Source organism: Haliotis asinina, chromosome 5, assembly GCF_037392515.1.
Source record: "Haliotis asinina isolate JCU_RB_2024 chromosome 5, JCU_Hal_asi_v2, whole genome shotgun sequence".
Taxonomy (NCBI): Eukaryota; Metazoa; Mollusca; class Gastropoda; order Lepetellida; family Haliotidae; genus Haliotis; species Haliotis asinina.
In genome coordinates, this window is record NC_090284.1 from 32,408,788 (window position 1) to 32,435,915 (window position 27,128).

Consider the following 27,128-nt stretch of genomic DNA (forward strand, 5'->3'; position numbering starts at 1 on the left):
GCGGCAGTGGTTACGCATGGTCTACCGGATCTGGGAAGGTCACGTGTTGATCCATGCTGTTGATAACATGCCCAAAGTCTTGATATGGTGCTAGGGGACGTCTGATCTGGTCTTTCCTGCTTCCAGTCTTGGCATGATGACAGTCAGGTTGACAGTTTCTTGCAAAGTGCAGCAAACCTGAGAACCCTGCATTTCTATAGTGATTGGCGTGTCTGATTCACATGCACAACATGCATTTTGTTCAGAGGCACAAATGCCAAGAGTTGCGTTTTGGCGATATTTCTCTACTTTTAAAAAAATGCAATGAAGAAGGAAGTTGATGTCAAAAACGCATTCATTCATCTTTGTGACTCAAAATATATTGCAGAGTTTGTAACCAAATGTTTCCATTTACTTTTAGTCTTAACAAAAAATTTTTGTGTTTCTTTTTTTGAAGAGTTTATTTCTTTGAAATGTTGATTATGCAATGAATTTACAGAGACTGTCCAACACCATGTCAGTGGATACCCATCCTTTGCACAAGGAGCATATCTTAAAAGACATGATGGCAACATGATTTCTTTTCTGTCTCCCCCATGCTGATAATGATGTCATTCTCCGAGTTATCATTAACATGTAGAATACCTTCATCATCTATGGTAAACTTCAAATAGTCTCAACCCTAAGGCTCGACGTTGTTTCTATCGCTTTTTAACACATCGTAATAATCGTCTACTGTTGTTTTCAAAAGTTGGTTGCTCAATGATGAACTAGTAAATGAAGTATCTTCGTTGTAATCAACATCAGGAGAGACAGTCATTCCAAAATCATCCATCTGGATGTCATCCATATTTTTGAAATTATATTATAGTAAATATTAATGTATAATAATGTTATAGACTATATATTAATTATATACAGTAAAATACTTTTATAACGAACTACAAGGGACCACTGAAATTAGTTCGTTATATCCGTAGTTCGCTATTCACGAAGACCCTTTGAAAGAACAGTAAAACCCACTATACAGCACAACACATTCCCACTCAGTTTATTCATACATTCATTAATTCATTTTATGCTCTTTTCACTACAAAGTCAGTAATCTTACACAGGTCACTCGTCATTGAATATATCGTATTTTAAAAGTCTCACGAGTATCAAAAGCTTCTGTCCACATTTCCGATGTGTGTGGGAGGCATATACACAGGCCTTTTGAGGGGATGCACTTGTTGTTTTCTATTAAATCGCCAAAGACCGAGTTGCCCTGCCGGAAGTATACAAAACGTCAGAGACGGGCTTTATGGCCTCCGGCAATCTGACTGGTTAATAATGCAAACTACAACTTCACATGGGTGTAAAAACTTGAGTGTGTTTTGTACACAAAAGTGTTAGCCATTGACGTGTAACTTATTGGTCAGATTTCAAAGTGAACGCCGCTAATTGACACTGATTGAGTTTGCTCAATTGACTATTCAACCCATTAATTAGTGTTAACTGGAACTGTCGATTTCAAAGTGAGCATCGCTAATTGGCAATGACACTGATTGTGTTCGCTCAGTTCGTTATTCACACCGTTAATCAGTGTTACCTGGGACTCGCGGGGATTGCAAATCAGTTCGCTATAGCTGGTAAGTTCGTTATAGAGAATTCGTTATTCACGACTTTTTTTATATGATAACATATAGTTGTTTATTCGGGACTTTTAAAACAGTTCGCCATAGCAGTCAGTTCGTTATAGTCATGTTCGTTATAAAAGTATTCTACTGTATAAAACTAAATCCTTTTCAAAGATTAGGAAAACCACTAGGTGTCAAAGCCTTGCATCAGTCGGTTACCATTACAAACAACTCCAGCAAGATAGACCAGAACCATGTACTGTTGGTTAGATTCCCAAACTTGGGTGAGAACGACGTCATAGTACCAGGTAGGGGGCGATTGGCGTTTAACATCAAGCTGAGCTTGTGATAATGTGGGCCATGCTATAGTCAAGAAGACCACCATAAAAATTAGTGGAAATGAGGTGCTTAGCATAGACAACAGCAATGTGTATTACTGTTACACAGACCTGTGGAAAAGTGAGGGAGAATGCCCCAACATCTCGTACCTGGGAATCGGGTACTTTTTACCAATCCAACTGGAACGTCGACTCTGTTTGTGGGAGGACTTAGAGAAGGATTGTTTATCGATAATGCCTTGAGCTATATCAGTTGTGCTTTATATCACAAATACAGTATGTATCTAGCCCTGATGACAGCAGCGATCATCACGGCAAAACATTGTCAACAAATAATGGATGGATCTGTCAAGTTACAAGGGGAGGAGTTATTGAATATCTTGTGGAAGATCAGGCCTACACCTATCTTGGAATGCAAGTTCGAGACAAGCTCCAGAATGCCCAGATTCAAGACAAACTTCGGGCCGAGTATAAATCTTGTTTAAAGAAAATCTGGAGTTCAGAGCTAAATGCTCGAAACAAAGTCAAAGCCACCAATACTTTTGCTGTGCAAGTCCTCTCCTATTCCTTTGGAGTAGTTGATTGGACAAAACAAGACATCCAGGGTCTTGACCGCCTGACCAGAAGGATCATGTCTGATAATAGAGCACACCACCCTCGTTCCTCTCTTAATCGTTTATACATGCCAATCAATTCGGGAGGACGGGGCTTGATTAATGTGGAAGTTCTTCATGATAGAATTCTATTGTGCACTTTTGCACATATTTATCTATCGGATGATCCTCTGGTGATGCACGTCAAGACTCATGATGAAAGCAAGGAATTCCACAGCTATTTTAAGCGTGCCAAGGTTGTTGGACACAATCTGAAATTTGAGGTTGATTTTGTTGATGGCGATGTACTGCTGGACGGTACAGTGATGGGAGTAAACCAGGTGAAGTCCTTCACCAAGTCTGCCCAGAGTCGGTCCTTTGTGGAGAAGCTGTCTGAGAAGCCATTGCATCGTGTGTATATGCAGTGTGTGGAATAGAACAGCAATCCAAGCGACTCCTTCGCCTGGATGAAGTCGGCTGGTCTTAAATGTGAAACTGAGGGCTTCCTTTTTGCTGCTCAGGACAGTCACTCACAATCGCCAGAATGTTATTCTTAAAGAAAATATCAATATGAAATGTCGTCTTTGCAATCAATTTACAGAGACTGTCCAACACCTTGTTAGTGGATGCCCTTCCTTGGCACAAACAGCATATCTTAAAAGACATGATGGCATGGCTCGCTGCTTTTATTATCGTCTCCGCCATGCCTGTGGCTTTGACTCTGAGGTCCATCCATGGTACGACCCTGAGCATGTCCAGGGCGTCCTGGAAAATGACAGCTACAAACTTCTCTGGAATAGGCCAATATACAGCCTGAGACGAATTCCAGCCAACAAACCTGATCTTGTCCTTTTTGATAAAGCCAATGAAATTATTTATATCATAGAATTTTCTGTCCCTTTTGACAGCAATGTGATTGGCAAGATTCAGGAAAAGCATGATAAATATGCGGACCTCGCTTTTGAAATGTCTCGCTTGCATCCCAAGTACACTGTCGTCAGGCTCCCTATTGTTCTCGGTGCCCTTGGTTTGGTACCTCCTGATCTCTTGGCGCAGATGAGGAGAGTGCCCGGGTTCTCCACCGGGAGCACAGCCCTTCTGACAATCTGGGTAATGCAGAAGTCTGCAGTGTTGGTGAGCCTTCATATTCTCCGAAAAGTTCTTGGTGGGTTCGACTAGGCAGTGTTTCCTGGGAGAAGTCCCATTCGCTGTCTGGGCTGCGTGTAGAGGGGACGAGGGCCCTGAGCTGATGATGAGCTTGACCAGCCTGACTGTGCCAGGATCACCCGAACCCTCTCTGCTGCATTTCAATTTTCAATCTGTAAAACATAACAGAGTGTGCAAAAGCGATAGGATGGCCTGATAATCCACGTATCAATGGCAAGTCGCTTGAGCTACACTGGGACAATGCAATGCCCATGTATGCTTACCTGACCGAACAAAATATCCAAGATCAACTTTGGCGGCTTAAACATCTTATGCCCCGTGACCCTGTTCAACCCACAACTGGTGCTCGTCAGGAACATTTGCATGAGCAGGATGATCAAGTGGCAGCAGATCCAAAACTTCAATTGCTGACCTTTCAGAAAACCCTGTGTATATTTTGTTTCACTCTATTTATGATGAAATATCTGTTATACCTTTGGTAAAACAGAGGCCAATCAAACAAACCAGTGAATCTTAATGCAGAAAGCTGCAGTCTTGGGGAGCCTTCATATTCTCCAGATAGTTCTTGGTGGGTTCGACTGGGCAGCATTTTATGGGAGAAGTCCCATTCGCTGGCTGGGCTGCATGTAGAGGGGGCGAAGGCCCTGAGCTGATGATGAGCTTTACCAGCTTGACTGTGCCAGGATCACCCGAACTCTCTCTGCTCTATTTCTATCTTAATCTGTAAAACACAATAATATTAATAATCTGCATCAATAGCGCCGAGATCCAGCTAGGCTGCTCACAGGCGCTTGTGCAGTTCAGTCTATTTCAAATAGATGTTTTCGAAAAGTGCATATACAAGATAGATGCTGCCCAGGAAGAGAAAACCAAAGAGGAAACACTGGAGCCATTGGGGTTACCCCCACACCCCCAGTCTGCAGACAGTCCTGTGGATAGCCGGCTGCAAGGCCAGGAGCCAGTGACACATGTCACCAAGAAGAAGAACAAAAAAAAGAGTTGAAGCTGGTAGAAAGAACAGGCACAAAAAAATAAATACATGTGGGGGTACCCCATCTGGGTGACAGTAGGTGTCGTAGTAGCCACTGCTGCTGGAGGATACACTCAGTTGACTAAATTCATTATAAAACAACCGACTATAAAACTCAACTTTGACCTGCAAGATATTTTTATGCTTACTATAAACATTGGGTTTGCAATGGTCACCAAGGAAAAAAGAGGTATTATACCTGAAAATATTTTAAAGGTCACATGCAACATAAAACACAACTTTGCAGATTCTGGTACCTATCGGTATGCACTTACCGAAACAAATCATAAAAAATGCCAATTCAACCTATAAAGTTGAAAAAAACACGATGAAAAAAAAGCCCGCGAAATCGGAGTTCAAACGTTTCACTAAATTCCCCCCAGAGCTGGGGGGAAAACTGGTTTCAACAGCTGTGCTGCGCTGTGTCCATAACGCATGCGCATTGAATAGGTTCACAGAGCTTGAAACAGTATGTATGCCCAGCATCTAAGATCGTGAGCAGTAGTCTAATCTTGGTTGTGTACACAAACAAGTAAATAATCTACTCGTTATGTAAAACAACTTGTTGATTGTGGTAAACAGTCTCTGTCACAGAGAAAGCTCAGTGTCTGGTTTATTCACACCTATATGTCTGTCTGCCTGTCTCCTAAAGACAACATGCAATACACAGCTTCAATCATTGACCACGTGCAATTTGAACTTAACACCTATCAGACTATACGACATAAAGAAAATAAGTTGATTTATGACTCGTGCACCTGAGTCCCGTGTCTGCCACATTATGTAATTAGGCACGTGTGATACACATGACATGTTTTTATGTCTGTGGGTTGCAAACAAACTACATTCATTTTTTTCGGATGACTGGATCTGACGGAAACTGGTGCAAACTCTTGTCAGCTTCAAGTCCTGCTTTGTACTTGGACGAATAACAGATTCCAGCCATGTAGTAGTTTATCATCTCTACTGAGATGATTTTTTATTGGATCGAGCGCAAATTCAGAGAACATGTATTTTCCAAACCCAACATCTCTATATACATTCTTCATGGATAACTACTTCTTTTAGTGTATATGATTTTGTTTGACAACAGTATATGAATCCATACTGAAACGATGCATCAAGTACACAAAAAGAAGTTGTTATCCATAAAGAATCTTACTTGTCTTGTGACTGGCTATACTTCTAAAATGCCCATCAAACAGATCATCTTTCTGTACACACAATGAACCCTCAGCATATCAGCAAATGAAACAGCCAATCGGAAGCCATCGTTACACTTGAGTGCATATCCACCCGCTATGACTGGGTTCGGTCTCCCGAGGGCTTCGTTTCGGGGGAAGTAAGCCCAAGTACAAATTATTGCACTTTTGAATCGCGATTGTACGCTTATAATCTTGTTTATTTGTTTTTTTTAAAGCAGCAATGTATATTATATGTCATGAATAAGTGATAAATGTGTTTTAATTATGTTTGATTTTTTGGTTGCATGTGACCTTTAAAGTAATGTATATGTAATACGGCCACAATAGCAATGATGGTTGGTGGAGCTCTTGTGAATGCCCTAGCATTTTCCGGGAGTAATTTTCTTTTTTTCTCAATTAAGAGAGTCAAACATAGCTGAGGTAGAAGCTGAATGAAAACGACACAATATAGCTGTAGAAAAACTACACACCACACAGGCTTAATACGCTATGAGATGCATGGAGAGATTAGATTTTATCAATCATCAACTCCAACGCGAAAGTCATTCCATTAGAACTTTCAAGGATGCTGACAAAGCTATGAAAGAATACTACGTGTTAACCGGTAAACAACTGCAACCATTAAGTAATGCACAAAAAATTTCTCAGCATTACACTCCTTCAGAGGGTCTGAAAGATTGTGAGTTGGTCTTCGTGGCACTTAGTTTAGCAGTGACAGTGTTAATTGTTAAACAATTAGACTAATTACACAAAATATTATACCAAAAAATGAGAACAGCACTGTATATTTGTCAATGGATACTTATGGGAAAAACTGAAATTTGTGGTGAAAAAAGTCACACTGAGGGTTATTGTTGCTTTTACCGTAAAGGTTATACTACCTATATGTGCTTGGTGTGTGGTATAGGAGTGAAAGGTCATTATCGATTACGTAAAGCCCATGGCATGGATAAAAAATGATTTCACCTTATTTACAAGAAAAAAAAGACTACATCCGCAAAGTTAAACTTTTGTTAAAGATCAAGGTATGATATGTAATTCCTCACGTATGAAGCCTCTACATGGCCCATTTTCTAAGAAGTATAGGTTAGGTTCCCAGTCTTTGAAATCCACTTGATTGATATTGTACGTTTTCATAGAGCAGATAGGATCTGTTGCACGTTTATGGGTGTCTCCCTGGTATTTGCCTGGTTGATATAAATATCTAACAAGTGCACGATCTGGAACTTTTTTTTCTTTTTTAAGACGGGGTGCTGCTGAGTCTGATACAACGGATTTCATACGGATTGCTTTGACTGGTCTCTTATCAAGTAGTCTTGTTACTTCATGGTTCATAAAGTCAACCACCCAAGGAAGTTGTACTACCCATTCGGTGTTTCTGTGGGTGGCCCCAATTCTAAATCGCATGAATATTGGTTTGCAATATGGAGCGATTGAATCTCTCGACTATAGCTTGACTTCGATGTTCTCCAGCCCTGCCACGCCTTACCTTGACATTGTGTTTGGTTAACAGTTGTGATACAGCACCCATGAATTCCCTGGGTCAAAGTGCAGCTCCGAGGACCACGTTGGTGGACTGCGTCTGTATGTGCATTCGAAACCGCGTGCTACTTGTGTCGCATCCTTCGCGGTCAAGGGTTCGGCTTCCTTATGCCAGCTGGCTACATGTAAAACTATCAGGGCGTAGTTGTAGGTTTTACTTCTGACCGTATCGTGTGGAAGAAGCAACAGGTCAGCTTGGTGAACTTGATTAGGTATATGAATACCGAATTTTCTCCTGGGCATATATTTTGGTGCCGGTAAGTATATTTGCCATATAGCTTGTTTTTGTAACCAGACTTTGGCTTTTTCTTCCGAAACACGTAATCCTTTCGTGATAAACAGATGCATATCATAATCAGTGAATAATTCTAACTTCACACCTTTGTTCTTCAGTAGAGCGTCCCACAAGAGTGAAGGACTTAGATAATACCATGCGGGGTCCAACTCGTATTGTTTCGAACATGTTTTTCTGAATGTCTCAAAAACATCAGGCAACAACAACACGTCCATTTTCAAATATAAATCATGGTATTCACCTAGATTCTTACAGCCCAGTTTTTCCCATACAGTTTTTGCGTGTTCGTAATCATCTTTTGAGACAGGCACGTTGGTCAGCTTGCTATAGAAATGGTCAATGGGAGGTAACTGTGTCTCATTAAACTTAGACCAGTTATCCATATATTCCTACCGGTAGATACCCTTATGTAGCAACAAAGCTCTAGTTTCCTCTTCTGTGTAACGATTAGTTATAGCTAAGTTGTTCAAGTTATTAGCCTTTACCAAACTGTCTAGAGATGACAACAGAAACTGACCACTATCTATGAATTTGGCCATTTAACGAAAAGGATATATATATCTTTCTATACAGGATATGTTGCCTTCTACCTTTGAAATAGCTTGCATAATCAAGTGTGAATCATAACCACGGAGATTGTGAAACACCACCGGGATATGAATAAGTTTAGGATTTATCTTTAGCTTCAAGTTACATTCATTGTGAGCTGTACCTCTGTATTTACCAGTAATGTGACTACATAGATGGCAATGCTTGCTTTCGTTGTGGGCTTTCTTATATTCTCATGTCATACACATTGGTGCTTTGTTCTACAATGTTTTCTTGATGACTTTCTCTTCCTTTTGTAAACACTTCAGAAATTTTTCAGCCGCACCTGGGCTTCCATAAATAACAGGGGGTTTAGTTTGACCATCATAACGAACGACTACATACCCGAACCCACACGCTTCATGTTCTTGAACTTTTTGTGTGAAACTTTTATCAGTGGACTGAGCTACTGTATTGATTGGTTTAATGATAGCTTCGAAGTCGGCATAGATAGTGTATGGTACTGGCATCTGATTTTTGTGGTTGACAAATTTCAGGATATTGTTGTTTTCTCTCCACATCTCTAGCCATACAGCTGTCTCACCTACACCTGTGCAATCTTCCCTGTGCGAATCGAGCATATCAGACCAAGAAAAACTGTCACGGGACCTTTCACAAAAGTGTTTCTTTCCCCTGTGTGTTTCTTTCTGCTGAAATGTTGTATAGTTGTGTAATGTTATTTTTCACCGTCCTGCACTAGAAACAGATTAATCATTTTTCTACCCTCCTGATTCAATAAAGGTCTTATCCTGTGCACTATTAAGTTTTTACCTTCGTACCCGAATAGAGTTACAGTTAAGTCTGGATTCTGTTTTTCTATTTTTGGCCACTGAGAGATAGGAGTGGGTTCTCTATACCTTTCCAATTTATTTTATCATCTTTTGGATAACTGGAAAGTCTCTTGGGATGTTTTTTAGTTGGAAACTTAGCGACTCTTACCGCTACCCTCGCACAATTGTGTCCTTCATTTTCAATGTTAACTATAGTGTGTTTCTCTTTAAAATATTTAGGGACAGGTAAAGACTTTCCCACCTCTCAATGGTACATAGTTTGCGATATCCAGGTAAACCATGCTAATCTAATCAACAACCCATCCAGACCCCATAGTTGTTTAACATTCTAGTGTTTACCGAATTTTTTGAAACGACCCGTCAATAGAAGAGTTGATAGTATTCGATTATGTTGTAAATTCCTGATTACCTCTGAAGTAAACATTGGTGTATTCAGTTACTCCACTCGCCTGTTGTTTCTCTAGTGTCATGTTTAATATTAGTTGGCATTTAATACCTCTTAAATCTTTTAGTTCTTTGTTCACTGTATGAAATACCAATTGTTTTATATCTCTAACATCTATATTTCTTTGAATGTCCATCTTCCAACCTCTCAAATATTTTCCTACAGCACGCTAAGTAGGCGTGAATTGTAATTCTATAGGTTGTGGTTTCTGTATTAATTCGATGAGCTCAGGTTTCCTCAAACAGGAATACCCTCACATTCCTCATTCACGAGCTTCCTTTCACAGTAGGTGTTCTTTGATACTTTAAACCTAATAAATCTAGTAACTCATGTTTTCTCATACGAGAATACCCTCGCATTCCATCGAGGAAGTGATATCACAGTGTTAATATCAGGATAGACCTGTTAAACCGAGATTATTACTCTCGGTCCTGTGTAGCTCAGTTGGTTGAGGCGCAGACTTATACAGTCCAGCTGTGCATTGTGAGTTTGTATCCCACCAGTTGTAGAAATGTTTTGTTGACATCGTAGATCTGCAAGTGAAACCAACGGTGTTCATTCAGGAACGCCGTTGCTATAGGGTTGTTTACCTTGTATACTGCGTTCATGTATGAGCGTGGTGGTGTTAGGTCTTGAATTAGCAGCTATAGGGAGTTGGGTCGATGTTTCCCTCAAGTTGAATATTTCATATGTGCTCCTTAATTCTTCATATTTAAACATTCAAGTAGTATAAACAATGGTGTGTTCTGGGTCACTGCCCATCTAAGCCATCATATTTATAGAGTATTTCTCTGTCATCCCAATTCACAAATACCTGAGCACATGTCTTCGTTCATCTCTTGTGTTAGTAAATTTGTAGATGAAAGATGACATTTTGATGGAGGGTTTGTGAGACAACTATGGCAGGGAAAGTGTGTGGCCCAGAACCACAACTGTTTATACTACTTCCTGTAACTGCATCAGAATTGTTTGATTAAACTTTTCAGGGGAGGCCAAATGGGAGACACATAACCCAACATGACTTACATTATTATGACAATATTTTGAGAATTTTCAGCAGCAAAATATGTATTTCATGGAATAACAAACAAAAAACACTTACTTAGTAATTCCAAGGATAATGAATGAGACAATCCCTTGACATCTGTAAATCCTCCAAAAAGATGTAGATTGAGTCTGAAAACATGCATGAAAACAAGTATGAATTATCCACCCAATATGTAAATATAGAACAAAAGAAAGTAACCCTACAATTACAGAATACAGGATACCTTGTGTTACATCACCCTAACCCTAGCACAAATCCTAAATCTCACCCTAACCAAACGTAAACTTGCTTTCACAGATGGCAGATAGTATCCAGTATTCTGTAATCTTGCCTAAATTAGTACAAAATAATACTTATGATTGTCTAAGACTCATACCTTTCATCGGTCTTGTATACTGGCTATATTTATTTTATATCATCTTAATATTTTATCAACATAAATCTTGATCACTGTGCTATAGGCATACCCAGTGATAGCAGTGTTCAGTGGTTCTGTAGAGTGAGTATAGTTTGGCATGAAATGCATGTGTACCCCACTCTTCATCCAATGATCCAATCGATGTTTTGTCAGACAACTTAATCACATTGTAAATCACCAATTTCATGCATTTGTATGGAAGAATCTGTCTATGTAACTGTCAACAAAATAGCCGACTGCTTGCAGAGGGAGGGAACCAATGACTTGTAACAGTGGCAGTGTTGGGTCAGATAGGTAAATGCACATGCAGTTCATGATAGTTACCCCGTTCACTGCGCAGTGATAGACTGTTTGGATCATTCACATTGACTACTTCTAGTTGTCATCATGAAGGCTTATTCAGATGATGCTAAACATTTAATTAGAAAGGTGTTTAATTTTTTTTAAAATGAGAGCATATGTAGCAAACCGATTAATAAGGTGTTGGATTACATGAAACGTACAACTTTTGAAAAAGAACATTGTGGTAAAAATTGTGAGAGATAAACCAACAACCAGTAAACAAAACCTTGTTCAAAAAGGTTTATTAGGGTGGCAACATAGTACTGTCAGTATATGTTGATCTTGTCACATGATTTTACTAGAAAAGATTGCAGCCCTAGCTTGGGGGCTTTTTGCGCATTTCCTCCCAAGGAGAATTGCATCGGTGCCTTCTCCCACAGTGACAGTGCCCCACTCAGAGACCCAACTGAGGCAACGGCGGGATACGAACTCACAATGCACAGTTGCAGCACCTCAGCTGATTGAGCGACTCAGGACCGCGAGCAATAATCTCGGTTAAACGGGTCTATCCTGAGGTTATCACTATTGTCACATGACATATCAATTTTTTTACTTACTTTGTGTGGGTGGCAACATTGTGTTGTATGGCACGATCAATAATTCCTGTCTGGGGAAACCTCTCCCAGGTCTGTTTTTCAAGTAGTACAAGTTTGGATCGTCAGTTTTTTTATCCACTTTATCTATGTTGTAAGTTTTGATTGACCACATCGGATCGGATCGTTTGTGTGTGTCTACCTCATGTTCACCCGGCTTACCACGCGAGGGTGCAGCCAACTCAGTAGTAGTCTTATTATTTCATGATTCATGGCATCCCGAGGTAGCCGCACGACCTCGTGTACTGATGCCCGAATCGGCCAGCAAGCGATTGAATCTCTCAACTATGGCTTGACCACAGTGTTGTAAAGCCTCACCTCATACATCATGCTTGGCCAGAAGCTGTGTCACAGAGACCATTAACTCCTCTCCGGGTCGACTTGCAATAAATCAGGCCATGTAAGATGACTGTGTTTGTATATTCGTTCAAACCCGCGAGCAGCTTGGACTGCATCCTTCAAGGTCAAAGGTTCAACTTCCTTGTAGCGGCTGGCTTCGTCTATGATGGTCAGAGCGTACTTGTAGATTTTACCTCTCATCCTGTAATGTGGTAGAAACAACAGGTCAGCCTGGTGAACTTGATTAGATGTGTAAATGCCGAATTTTCTCCTCGATATATATTTGGGTGCTGGAAAATAAATCTATCAAGGGGCTCGTTTTTCAAGGCACGCTTTGGCCTTGTCCAGTGACACTCGCGCCATTTTAGCCAGCTTATGTACAGCACTAGCTCCTTTCCAGTACCCACATGGGGATAGCCTCAAACTTTTTTCACATCTTATATACTTATGCTCTTGGTTCAATTTTCTCATGACCGTATGCGTACGCGTACGTGTTTATACCATCAATAGCAATCCAACACTTAGTGTCCATTGGTGACAGGGACGTCTTGTTTATTGTCAGGCTGTATATCCTGTGCATCACTTGTCAGCGTGTTCGTTTGATGTCTGAAGATGTGTGTCTTGAACAGGGCTTCCTTGAATCTGGTGTGTTTGATGTATTGTTTCACCACGTACTTCTTGACAGCCATCGCCTTTTGGATCTCCCCATTGTTGTCCTTCAGGATGGAGTACATCCTTCATCTTGCTGAGCACTTTTTTATTTACCATGCTGTGCGTGTCCTGGCCCTTGGGGTAGTCACTGGTGTCGTACAAATCCAAGCGTTTCTTCAATTCCTCGTACACATCCTTGGTTCGAATCTCTATCAGCAGTAAATCCATGTACAGCACCTCGCATCTGTTACTGACCTGCAATTTCCTATCTGGGGATTCATACTGCTTCTTGAGCTCATTGTAGTAAAAGTCATACATCAGGTGTTTGCATATATCAATGAAAAACATGCCAATTGAATTTGGCTTTTGTTCATGAGTAGGGCCACAAGGTCGTCCATGAATATCTTGCTCTGGCTGAACGCCGGGTTGGCTATCAGTTTCCTTAGCTTGTCTGCCTCTATTGATCTAACCAGCTTCATGGTCATGCGTTTCCTCAAATTCTCCATCATCTTACCGAACACCGAGTTGTTCATGAGTTTGTAGAGGTTTTTCTTGCAGTCACTGGTGACCAGCTTTCGCAGGTCCATGTTTATTCTGATGTAGGGCTCTCAACAGGGGCTTTGATCAAACTTAAGTATTCTATGTACTTTAATCAGCTTCATACCCAGCGATCGATACAGCTGCAAATTATGATAGAGAACAATGTACTTGGTCTTATTCATCAAATTTGACACTAGTTTTTCAACGTTTGCCAGCCGCCCACCCCATGCAAGTTATGTTGGTATTCAGACATTCAATTTGGGTTAACCCTCAAATGTTCAGGGGCCAGGGGGTAGCTGTTGTGAGAATTGTGTACCTCCTTGGGGGTATTCCAAATCCATTTTGAGGATATAGTCTTTGTTTGAATCTGGTGTGATGCTCATAACCTTCAGACAACCTATTTTCCCAATGGAGACCTGCCAGTCAGGCAAATTCCAGATAGACCAAACACTATTCAAATCTTCCCATCAGTAGATACTTACTCATTGCCCAGCTGTACAAGTTATTAGCATCGAGATAGAGTAGGTATTTGGTAGGTTTATTAGAGTCGTAGCCTTCCATATATTTGTTATTCCAGTGGGTCATCACACATGTGACAGTAAGTGCTGCGGTTGTGAGCTAGCCAGTCAGCCTGAGTCATATGCATAGGGCAGCTGTGCGCAGTACATTCATGATAGTTTTCTCTTCCGCCTGCCAACATGTTAGAAACTTTTCAGCCATGTCAGGGCCCATGTACACTACAGGATGTTTCGTTTTCCCGTCACATCGGGCGACCATGTATCTGAATCAACATGCCTCATACTCCCGTCTTTTATGTGTGTGGGGGGTATCCCCCACGTTAACAGGTTTGATCAAGGCTTCGAAGTCGGCATAGATGACGTAAGGCACTGGCATCAGATTTTTGTGCTTGACGACTTTTAGGATATTGTCATCTTCCTCAGGCTTGTCAACATGCATGTACCAACTTCTCAGATACTTACCTACAGCCTCAGTGCACACGGATTCTACATCAACAGCTCTATGCTGACGCAATAGTTCGAACTCATACGGGGATAACCTCCTAACCCCAGCTCTTTAGCCTCCTGTTTGTGTTGTTTCACAGTGGTTAGTTGTTTTAGGGTTGTTAATCCGTTTGATTAGGGTGGCTTTCTTCATAATAGAATAACCCGTCAGCCCTAACTCTTTTGCTCGGAGTTTTGGTTGTTTCATCATTGGAGGCAGTTGTATGCCAAGTGATGTAAGTAACTCTGGTCTCCTCATTCTGGAGTAACCAGCTACGCATTTGCATCAGTATGGAGCAGGTCCTCTCATTTTGGTATACTTATATGAATAGTTAGTCTAATTGCACACACAGTCGCCACTAGGCCAAGCATGATGAAGATCAATTCCCTGTCCTTTTGCCCTGGTGATGGTGTGTAGTACTGAGTAAGTGTTGGCTCGTGGAATGGTTCGAGTTGCTTACCACTTAGCTGGTAGTATACTATTACTGCATCATCTCTGTTCTTGAACGGTCGAACAGCGTGGTTCTCATGCTGGAGTTGTTCATTAATGTAATTGAGTCTCTGCACACATTTTTTGGCGTACCCGAATTGCAGTTTCTCCACTGCTGTGTTATGCCATTTTTGTTCTGCTTCTATCTCTGCCGGAAAATGCTAGGGTGTTTACTACCACCCCGCTGACCATCATAGCTATCGTAGACATCTTATACATAATTACATTTACTTCAACATATTTTCCGGTATGATACCTTGTGTCACGAGTACGTCCATCACCATGCCAAGGTTCATAGTGAGCACTGCCATATCCTGCATGTCGAAATCTAGGTTGATAGCCGGTTGTATAAGCACCAGTTTAGTCAACCAGGCGTACCCTGTGGCTAGACTGCAGACCATGGCGGCGTGGTATGTGGCGTTGACAAGCATCTTCCCCTCAGACATTTTGTATACAATATAGAAAGTATATATATTTATAACATGATATGCAGGTTAGTGGTGGTGGGGGGATACAATGCGATAGTCACGACAGCCGTTGCGCCTGCACCCCACAGTAGTGGGGGTACCCTCTTAGGGTCCTTCTTCCTGGTGACTGTGGTGGTCTCTATGTGGGTTGCTAGGTGTTTCTTGGACAGAATCCATCTTGTATACAATTAATATTATTTTTCCTCTCCTTAAATTGACAATGCTTTGCTGTGATAATCACTGCCGTCACTGGGGCTAAAAACATACCATATTTGTGGTACAGCATACAGCTGACACAGCCCAAGGCGTGTTCGATAAATGGATCTTCTCTACATCCTCCAACAAGTAAAGTTGACGTTCCAGTGGGATGGGAAGGAAGTACGAGTGTATATCTGGGTCATAGCCGTTTCGATAGTTTTTATCATCTTGGCCCCGAGCCTAGCTTCATATCTCGCATACAGCTTATCGATTTTTTCAGCTGGCATTTTAAAAATTTTATTGGGAGTGTAGTCTCCAAGGTATTGTTTGGTTTTACTCCCGACTGCCAGCGCCACCAGTTTCTCTTGCTTGTCATCTTCTTGCCGTTTATCGTCCTTGTCATCTTCATGGTGACCTTTGTCGCCCTCCACCAATAGTTGTTTGAGTAGTTCATCACACAGTTTCATCATCTTATGATGTAACAAGAAAGTTTTAAATCAAATAATAAAATACCCTTCGTAGGGGAAACACAGCGTTGCAGACGTTGAGCACTTCAAAAACTAGCCATCCCTATATAACTACAATTAATTGCTAAGCATTTACTAAGCATTTGTTAAGCATTGCTAGATATCCTATAGTCCACTAGTTGGTCGGTTTTCAACACATGCTTTGCATGCTTAGTTTCAGCGAGCTGTTTCTTCACATGTTCTCATTCTACTTTGTTCATTAGATATGGTTCTCTCTCAAACACTCCTCGAACGAATCCCTGTCTTCGCAGTGGAATAAGGCCACCTATCAAATCTTTCAAGACCAAGTTGAACTTCCGCGTCAGCACCCAGACACTGTGATTTGTGTGCCGGCCAGAGAAGGCCAAATACGACAGCATGTCTCTCTTTTTTGTTATCTGTCGATTAGAGCTGCAGTCGTGCAGTATGAATAAAGTCGGCTTTAAATTTCATATGGTAAGGCTTCAACGAGTCCTGCAGACGTGTTCCAGGGTCGACTTTGTGCAAGTCAGGGTCACTCATCATCCAAGGTCTTTCCGTGTACGTTCTATTCACGTGCAAAGTAGGGCACATGATAACGATATATTAAACACATCCCAGTTGTAGCCTTCCAGCAAATCCATCATGAAAACTGTTTCCCCGCAGCCCATCTGCCCACACACTATGGCACAGTGCGGAATTGTTTTTCATACGCTTCAGCGATGGCTCGGTCTGACTCAAAGATCTTGTCTACCAGATCTTACAAAAAAGCGTATCCAACATGCAACCTGGTCGATTTAGAAGGCCATGCTAGAGCTACAAAACATCAGTGTTCAACTCAGCAGTGAAAGCAATATATCCAAACAATGCATTGCAAACCTTTCATGGAGCACTTGAGGACAGCATGGGGAAACTGCACAAAATCAATGAACACATTGCTCGCACGGAAGTAAAACTAAGGCATGTACAAGATGATGAGTGTATGAAAACCGTCATTGAAGAAAGATTGTGGAACTTGGAAGACAGAGTAATTTGGAAGCTGCTTCCTCGATCCGAGAGAAGCTTCGATCACACATCAGCCGCATAAAAGAAACCATTGATCTAGTATTGAATGAAGACAAAAAGACAAAAAGTCAACAGGATCCAAATTCTATTCCGAGAGCAAGGACCATCGCCAGCGTCCAGCGCTGTTTTATCATCAATGTGCTGTTGATTGGCTGCCTGCACGTGCAGTGGTTGTGGTTGTGGTTGTTGGGGTGCTACAGACATCGGGGTAAACGCACAACTTTTGCATGTCACTTGGGGCCATGTACAGCCCAATGCCGAACACGCAGTCGACTTTCAACCGGGTGTATTGCATCATGTTCTGGTATCTCTGGAAGGCCGTCAGTAGATCAACCGGACTGGCTATAGCCTCCTCTACATTTGACACGAACTGTTTCTGCATGTCGTAAGCCATTCCCTTACCTATGACATTGGAGCGCTTCTGCATTTATGTGGCCAACAGATATATTCGAATAGAGTCGTTCAAGCGGATGGTGCCAGCACAAGTGAAACCCTTCGATGTATCCAGCATAAACATTTTCCAATCATCACCTGGTCTTGTTTGAACCTCCAAATGCAGTAATCCTTGCTGTTGTCGAAAGCCATGTAACGGTGGTCCCACTCATTTGTCTTTAAATAATAATATGACTTGTAGCCCCACTTTACAGCCATGATGTAGCAGGCTTTCATGAGAGGCTCATTGAGAATGATTGGAATGTCTAATCCATGGTTTGCCCCTGGCAAACGCAAGTCCGTCTTCGGATTGATACCGAATTTGTTGCAGACTTGTTCGTATGGTCATCTATCCTTATCCTGAGGTACTGGTGCACGTATTTCTTTGAAAATATGTCTGATATGGTAGTACATGTGAAAAGTAAACACAGATTTACTCAGTTCATCATGTCTAGTTGCTGACAACCTCAAGCCACATCCAGTCGTAGCACACCACACAGCAAAATTAAATTGATTCTGTCAGAATTGCATCAGACCGTTTCCATGATTGTGACCGAAAATAATCCATAATGTCAAAACACATCCATGAATCGGGCTCTGAAATACAAACCATCCGCATCAACCACTATTTTCATGTGTGTGAATTCGGAGGCTTTCATATTGTTGTTTTTGGGTAAAACACCCCCAGTTTATACATGTTTAAAGTATATATTCTATAAATATCCTTCCAATATGTACATGACGCTTACAGGGATAAAGAGCGGTCAGTCCATTCAGCTGATGCATACAATCGATAACACGTCTAGTCAACTCGAAGTCGCACTCTGCAATGTCACCTACGTCCCACGATAGACACGCGTCAACGACAACAATAACAAGCTGTTTGTCAGTGGCACCCGTGACCAGATAACCGACGGCTACTACAGCATGTGTTCGCTAAGCGACTAGGTCTTCAAACTCGAAGAGCTAAACTCAAAATAAACGACTCAAATGGCACAGTGGTGTTAACCAACAAGGGAATAACCCCCTTAAGGCTCAGCTCGGGTTGCCGCCTGACAAGATAAAACCTACAACTATCATCACTGGCATGAAGTTGCCAAACCTAGTGCAGTACTGAGAGTTGCACATTCATCTCGACCAGCTAAGCACGACAGACAACACTACAGGGGCTACCATTCCATGATACTGAGAGCCGTGCCTGTGAAATCAGAGAAGTACAACAGAAGAACCGAGTTATTTTCACTGTAGCAGTACAAGAGGTTAACTCGGGCACCATCCCTGAGTTGGTAATATTGATTTTAGATATAAAACATAATCCTGTGAATATAGGATACCTCAGCATAACATTGCACATAAAATGACCAAAATGTGTCAATGTGGAGATCTCCGACATCGGGGACACACATGGATTCAACAACCCCGGAGTAGATGGTAAGTTGTATGCATTGCAGTTTAAAAACAACATTTACAAATTAGTCAAAGTGCCCCTAAGTCATCGGTGGTGGTGGTAGACACCGAAGTGATATAGTCGATACCTCAGAAGCGGCTCCAAACACTGGATTACACCTTGCCTGGTAAACCCGGTAAGGACAACATGACATTGTGGTTGGTGTCTGAATTCGCCGACCTGATAAAAATCCTGAAAGATTTACTCGCAAATTCCATCCTGGTCATCCAAGTAAACCTAGGGGAGCCATCGCATGATGAAATCAAAGTCGTGAAGAGAATCAAACTCCGGTGGCCAAAATGGGAACAGTTTAACATTTGCACTGATTATATGTGGGTGGGTGCTGACTCCCACACCAGTCTGCAGGGCGTCACCGTGGTTGTGGAAGACCTTCCTACCAGAAAACATACACCTCATGGGGTTGAAGGGCACCTCCGAGAAACTATCTTGCAATAATATATAACAATGACCAGTCATTGTCCCAACGTCACGCTTAATGACCTAGGGGATGTGAGGGGTTCGATGTGGGTGAGAAGATGCCTTGAACGTCCCACACTTAAAAAATAATGTGTATAGGCGGGTGTCGTTAGCAGACTTCAAAGAGCCTGGATGGCTGATCAACATGGTCCTCACCACACCGTACCTCTCTTTAGATGAAAATAAACATGTCACCGAAATTAAAAACAGTGGTACCTTTATTGGGTCTTTCATTCCAAGTAGGAGTTTGGAAATTAACCTATTTCAATCCCGTTATACACTGTCATCAATAATAGCTCAATCGTGTACAGTTGCACAGCTGTGCATTGTTAGTTTGTATACCGCTGTTGCCTCAGTAGGATTCCCTGCACATTTTTGTGATGCAAGAGACAAGTGGCCATTGCTTAATTTCATGAGCAGCGGATCACAATCATATCAGTTGGGTTTTTGAAAAGGGCCTAAGTAAGTGGGGCACTCTCACTGTGTAAAATCAGTAAAATCATGTGACTGGAGGAAGATCAACATATATTGACGGCACAATGCTGCCACCCAAGTTAAAATCGAGTTTTTCCTGTCATGATCGTGAAAGTGCCGTTTCACGGTCACAGTGACGGGGGAGATTAATTGCGGATTCAAAAGTGGTCTAGCAATGGTGGTGAGATGTCAGGGCCTATCAAAAGCTTTATTTCACAAATAAAGCTTTTCAGTGAGCTTTCTTGAAAGTGGTCCAAAAACTTTCAGGTCACTGGACCATGCTAATCACTTAAAACAACAGGTGATGCAATTTTTACCCCTGAGCTACTGAACATGGTACACCTTACTACTTAGCTGAGCTGGTGAACAACTGAACTGACACTAACACGAGTGAGTAATTAAAATAAATGTTTAAATCATTGCATTATGGCAAATGCACTAGTTCAGCACACATTCATCCCAAATTCTCGAGGTGGTCACAGTTTACTGTAACAGGACTATCCTGTTTTGAGTCCTCGGGTCCGCAGGATTCAGAGTTTCAAAACCACAATGACACCAAACACAAGGTTTTGAAAACAAAATAAATTTATTTCAAGCTCAAAAAATAATATCAACGATCAATAACAACAATATTTCCTCTAAAGATCATAATAAAAAATTTCTAAACCCTATGGGAAATACCTATCCTACTGCCCCTTATATTTATCCTAACTCAAAATAATGTTCACCAGCAAAAGAAAACAAAAACTTAACAACTTAACATTTTCTAAACTGTTAAACTAAAAGAAACCTAAAACTCTCTTTTCTGAGTCCAGACAAACAAGTGAATCCCTCACCTTTGGTTGTCAGACCCCAGAGTGCAGAGTAAAAAATAATATGCCCTTTTATATCCCTAACCTTACATTCTATCCCACTAAAAACCATGCTTATGTAATAGGACGAGTCTGGCCATCAATGGACTTTGTGTTGTGTATTTTTAAAAGGTGTTATATGGAAACTCTAATGGCAGAGTAGCACGAAAACATAACACAGAAGCAAGTCAATATACACTTCCCAAATCTAATGCCAACATGATTAAGTTCTGCAGTAAAGAGAGTTCACTGCCAATATGCCAATCTGCCACAATGTCTCACAGTTAATATTCAAGAGTCACATTTGGTGCCAAATTGAATGCTACAAAACAGCAACATGCATCAACATCTCACCAATTCTACATGTCACTTATAATGCCAACCCGACCAGACTCTGCAGTAAACAACTAACTGCTACAACTCCATGTGAGACACCAACTCACGACTTCTACAAACTGTGTTACAACTGATGCTAACTCAACTAGGTTCTGCAGTAAACATCTAACTGCTACAATATAACAGAGGGGGTGAACTGTAAATGAAGCCTAAGAACGGTGTTTTACTCCAATGCCAACTCAACTAAATCATGTTATACTTACAATGCACCATGTCAAAAAGAATAAAGGTGCATAAAATCCTCCTGTCAAAAACCCAACAAGATCGGATACAATCCTCTACATGCGACTTTTATTTACTTTCTTACTTGTTCTAACCTCTACTGTTTTATTGTTACACAAACATATTAAGACAGGGGTAGAAAAAGGGTTTCATTCTGATACAGAATGTACGGAGTGGGCAGCTCTCACCTCCAACCAGCTACTGGTCGTCACAGACTCATTACGGACGGGTACTACAGCGCTTATATACCAGGCTACCCGGATGACGAAAGTTAGGCTATCAGTGATTGGCCCACAATACTGATACCTCTCCAGTTAGAGCGCTCCTAGTATACGCTAAACCGAATAGCTAAAACATACAGCAATTAGCCACAACAGACGAAATGATGGACAGACTGATGGATGGACTGACTGAACTTGGAAATATCCGAAGCACTCAACACCGCAACCAGAATACACACGAGCGGCAACTCCCATCAGTACATGTAAGTACTGACGAGTTACAGAAGCTGAAAAACCCTGTTTTACCACACTTAGAAAATTACCCAATAAATGCCTACAAAAGAAAAGTTCAGTGGACTGATCTCCTCTGCTCATGAAAAGCTCATGCACCAGCCCATCCCATGACATGACACTGTGGAAGAAGCATGCTTGATGGAACCTCATCCCTCAAGAGCTAAATGGTTATAACCTAGCCTATCTTTGTCCCAACAAGCCTACTTTCTACTGAATAGTTAACCCTACCATTACATTACTATATGATGGACACAAGTTCTGAGTGAAAACCAGAAGACGAGAAATTGTGCACTGGAAGTGTTGTAGGGCTGGATGTCTACAACAATCAACACTGCCAACAATGATTACACGATGCCATTTAGGAAGTGGTCAAATGCAACATATGTCATATTTGGGATTTCACTTCTTCAGTAATGTACACATTCTAGTACTTTTTTTGGTTGAGCAGAGGAGATCATCCGGTGGAAGTCGCGGTGGCTGAGCAGGTTAGGTGGCTGACTTTGTGTGCTGGCGATTAGTTGCCTGACTCTGAGGGTGCGGGTTCGAATCCTGGATGAGACTCAACCCCCAAAAAAGAACTAGAATTTGTACTTTACTGAAGAAGTGAAATCCCAAATATGACATATGTTGCACTGCCAACAATCTCATCACCACCTACAGAAACATCATCCACAACAATGCCCCACACCCTACAAAGCTAAAATCAGATGCCATCCTTGCCAACTTCAGGAAATAATCAAACTGATCACAGACCAGTACCAAGTATCTACCAAGAAGAAGGTAATATAGAGAGACTGCACGCACATTTTAGCTAAATTAATGATGGAATATGTCAATATGAAACGCCTAGTCAATTGTCTAATACATGGTATATGCTGCCTAGAAATATCCAACCCCAAAATGATGCATGCATGTGATATTGTGTATAATGTGATATTTTGCAATAATGTATGTCTGTAACATGGTGATAGTGCTAATGTTGCCCAATGTTTGTATTTCATAATATTGCTGCTGAGATTAATGATGATAATATACCTTTTAAAAAGTACTGATATTTTGGAACACTTTTCTTTGAATACATTTTAAAGTTGGAAAATGATCATTTTTGACAAAGAATGACTTCTGAAATTGTGAGGCTTAAGTTACTTGAAGCACATTACGACCAGAACAAAGCATTTGAATGATTTTGAACCACGTAAATCTGATAATGATACTCTCACATTTTCTTTGAAATTTGGGTTGCAATCTACCCAACACAGCTGCCAGAAAAATTGAAAACGTGCACTTTCTCACTGTCCTCCGAATGCACATGCTCTAAGGGGTTTGTGTGCAAAATTTGGCCATAAAAAGAGTGAAATTTGCGAAAATGCATCACATTGTTCAACATGCTTCAGCATCGACACCTGAGTATTGAAGAACGAGCAAGAGCTGTTGGCTGGTTAAATGAGGGTGTTTCACAGTGGGAAGCAGCTCGAAGATTAAATGTCAGCCCATCCGTCATCAACAGGCTGTGTCAACGGTACCTACAGACCCAAACTGTATGTGATCGACCAAGGTCCGGATGCCCTCGAGTGACAACAGGAAGGGAAGATCGGCTTGTTGCCCTTGAAGCACTGAGAAGGAGAACCGTCACTGCAAACCATCTCCGACGACAACTGAGGACTGCTACAGGGACCATTGTTAGTGACCTGACAATCAGGAACCGTCTGAGGGAAAGAAATCTCCGACCCTGACGTCAAGCAGCTAGACCACGTCTCCTTCCGCGTTGCACTGTTGCCAGAGATGCATGGGCACGGCACCATCTGCAGTGGACAAGACACCTATGGTCAGATGTCCTGTTTTCCAACAAATCAAGGTTCTCATTGCAACACAACGACCGATGAGTTCTTGTCTACAGACGACCTGGCAAACGTTTTGCTGACGTTAACATCCGCAAGCACAATGCTTTTGGTGACGATAGTGTCATGGTTTGGGGCGCCTTCTCCTATCATCAAAGAACCAATCTCTATGTCATCAATGGTAATCTGAATGCAGTTCATTACAGGGATGAGATTTTTAGACCACTTGTGATTCCTTGTCTGAATGCAATAGGCCATTATGCAGTTTAGCAGGATGATAATGCAAGACTTCACCGTGCAAGCATAGTCAATGACTTTGTTCGACAATGGAATGGCCTGCATATTCTCCTGATATGGCACCGATTGAACATGCATGGGATCTGTTGGCCAGACGTGTTAGAGAAAACCACCCTCCTCCCCAAGATCTGCATCAGCTCGCTCAGTGGCTTACTCTGGAGTGGCAGGCTATCCCACAGAACACGTTCCAGACACAAGTAACCTCCATGAGACATCGTTGTGCTGCATGTGTGGCTTCAAGAGGCAGTCACACTCATAACTGACTGTTGCATCTGAACTTTGATTTTCAGTTTTGACCCCAGTGACTTTCATGACATCACCACATGATCATGTTATGAAATATCGAGAACTGATGATGAATTTTGATTTCATTACACTCACAAAATAATGGATTTACCACTTCTGTCTTTGTCCTTTGTTCCTGTCAGTTTTTATTTGTAAATTCATCAGTGTTCCCTAACTTCTTTTGAGTAGTATATATTGAAATAATTGAATAAAAGAAGTCACTGTGTTAATTTTATGGGAAGCCTAATAACCCCTGGAAGATATTAGACAGGGAACAACTTGCCCTACATGCTCATTCATGTGTGCCCTCTAATCTCAGATAATCCCCTGCTGGTCATGACTGCCACGTGCCACAGAGGTACAGGTGACAAGTTTCAATTAATGAGGTGTGAATGGCTCTAGTTTATTTGTGCTTAATCATATTGGTGTTCATAGGGTTATAACTGATTAATTGTTTAATCACTACTGTAGGTATTATGGTAATCTCTTCTGCTCACCCATCGATTTTGAACCATATTGTTACTGATGGTATTCAGAGGAATCACTTCAGAAGTGACACTTCAAGGATAAACAACAGTTGTCTATCCAAGCGTGTGCAGAACTTTATATATATGAACTTTATTTATTAGAAGAGGAGTGGCACAGCCCAGAAACGTTTGAACAGTTTTCTCGATCAGTGAGCACTTGGTACTGGATTAATAGTTGAATAGATATATAGTCGAACACTGTTGTCTTGATATTATGGAATCAGGAAAAGATATCAACTTATCCAAATATCAAGACATCAGAATTAGGCATATCATCACATTCCAACATGAAAGAAAACAGTATATTGCAAGTCCATCTTATTTGAGATCACAACTCATAGAGATCACAAATACACACGATAATCTTGTCATAATGTCCATTTTGAAATATTCAAAAGTTGGATTTACTCCACAAAGTGAAGAAATCAGAAAGTTTTAACTGACTGTCATTTGGTGCTGGCATGAATACTGGTCAACCACTCAGAGTCTCTTTATACATAACAAGTCCTTGTGTCATTCAACCTGGTAAAGTCGGGTCCTTTGCTAGGTTGCTCAGATATGATGATAACTGTATTGACAAACCTGCCATTTGGTAACATTTTATAGCCCCCCACAACACAACAGCGTGCGTTCAATTTCACTAATAATCTGCATTTCTCAGTCAGCAACTATGTAACAAATCAACAAATCAATTGCATGTCACATGATGACACAAGTCCCTGATTATATTCTCAGTATGTTTTGATTCGATGCTATAATATGATATCAGGAGTGTTTAGTTGAAATTGTGAGTATATCCTAATAAGATAAAAAAAAAACAAGTGACACCTACAATTCAATTAGCCTTAATTAGCTTACACTATCACCAGCTTTAATGTGTGTGTAAACATGCGGGGACAGTCACAATCCAGATGAATACTTGTCTGAGAACGGTAGGTGCATATCGACTTTATGTGCAAGTGTCGAGTTAAAGGGGTATTTTTAAATGAAAGATTTTGCAAGGACTGAGAAATTATATCAAAATAACCGAGATATCAACTTATCAGACACAACAGTGTTTAACTGTATAAGTGAAATCTTAGCTTTTGCTTAGTTAACTAAAATTAGTTAACTTGTCTGCATTGCTTGACTTGACCACTCTGACTTAACAAACTATCAAAAGGAGATAATTCTTTAGAATTAACAGACTTAGAGGCATGTACCTGAAAAAAAGAAATGATTAGTTGAAAATCTATTATCTTTGTAAATTGCTTGACCCCAAAATTTTAATTTTGATTCCCCACTCCAAAATTTGGAGAGTCAACCTGACCCCAAAACCCTGAAGAACTCTCTCGAATAATTACTAGTATTGAGGTTCCCTTAGCTGGGTAGGTTCTTTGAAAAAGCATTACAGTTTAACATAAATACATTGCAATATATTTTCCACTGTCAGGAAATGTGACTGATTCTTTCAAAATTTCTGCTTTAACATCCATACAATATAAAACAAATATGGTACATACTGGCCTTCTGGTTTGTCCTTGGACAACTTTATCACAAGCTCCAGCATATTCTCTAATCCTTGTTTGCTGTTACATCCATCAAAATGACCAATACAGGAAGCCCTTGAGCCTGGAGAAATAGTATAACATACATTCATAACCGAATATATAGTCCTGAAAAAATAAAATTACTTCATACTAGTATTTCATTTTCTTACTGACTTACTTAAATGACAAGCAAGTTGCTCAAAACTGCTTCAGACTCTCAAATATTTTCTCCCTCTTTTAGTCACTTAAAATTAAACCAGTGTTATCATTGTGTATAATGACAAGAATACAACCTCTAACACATTGCAGAAAATAAATTTCTCACTTTGTCTGCTATGGAGACCCATGAAAGTCTCTGGGTAGAATAGGCCTTCAGCAACCCATGCTTGCCATAAAAGGTGACTGTGCGTGTCGTAAGAGGCGATTAACGGGATCGGGTGGTCAGACTTGCTGACTTGGTTGACACATGTCATTGGTTCCCAATTGCGCAGATCGATGCTCATGTTGTTGATCACTGGATTGTCTGGTTCAGACTCGATTATTTACAGACCGCAGCCATATAGCTGGAATATTGCTGAGTGCGGCGTAAAACTCAACTCACTCACTGTT

At 41.0% G+C, this 27,128-nt stretch overlaps 1 protein-coding gene across 3 annotated transcripts in view; it reads right to left on the bottom strand.

Annotated features, from left to right (window-relative positions):
• Nucleotides 1-27,128, bottom strand: part of LOC137283769 (protein N-terminal asparagine amidohydrolase-like) — a 636,304-nt gene that overhangs the window by 342,168 nt on the left and 267,008 nt on the right. For all 3 annotated transcript variants that reach the window (XM_067815452.1, XM_067815451.1, XM_067815453.1), the window contains 2 exons: nucleotides 26,493-26,601; nucleotides 10,695-10,768 (listed from right to left, as the gene is read on the bottom strand). In XM_067815452.1, coding sequence (XP_067671553.1) covers nucleotides 10,695-10,768; nucleotides 26,493-26,601 — 183 coding nt within the window. The remainder of the gene's footprint in view (nucleotides 1-10,694; nucleotides 10,769-26,492; nucleotides 26,602-27,128) is intronic.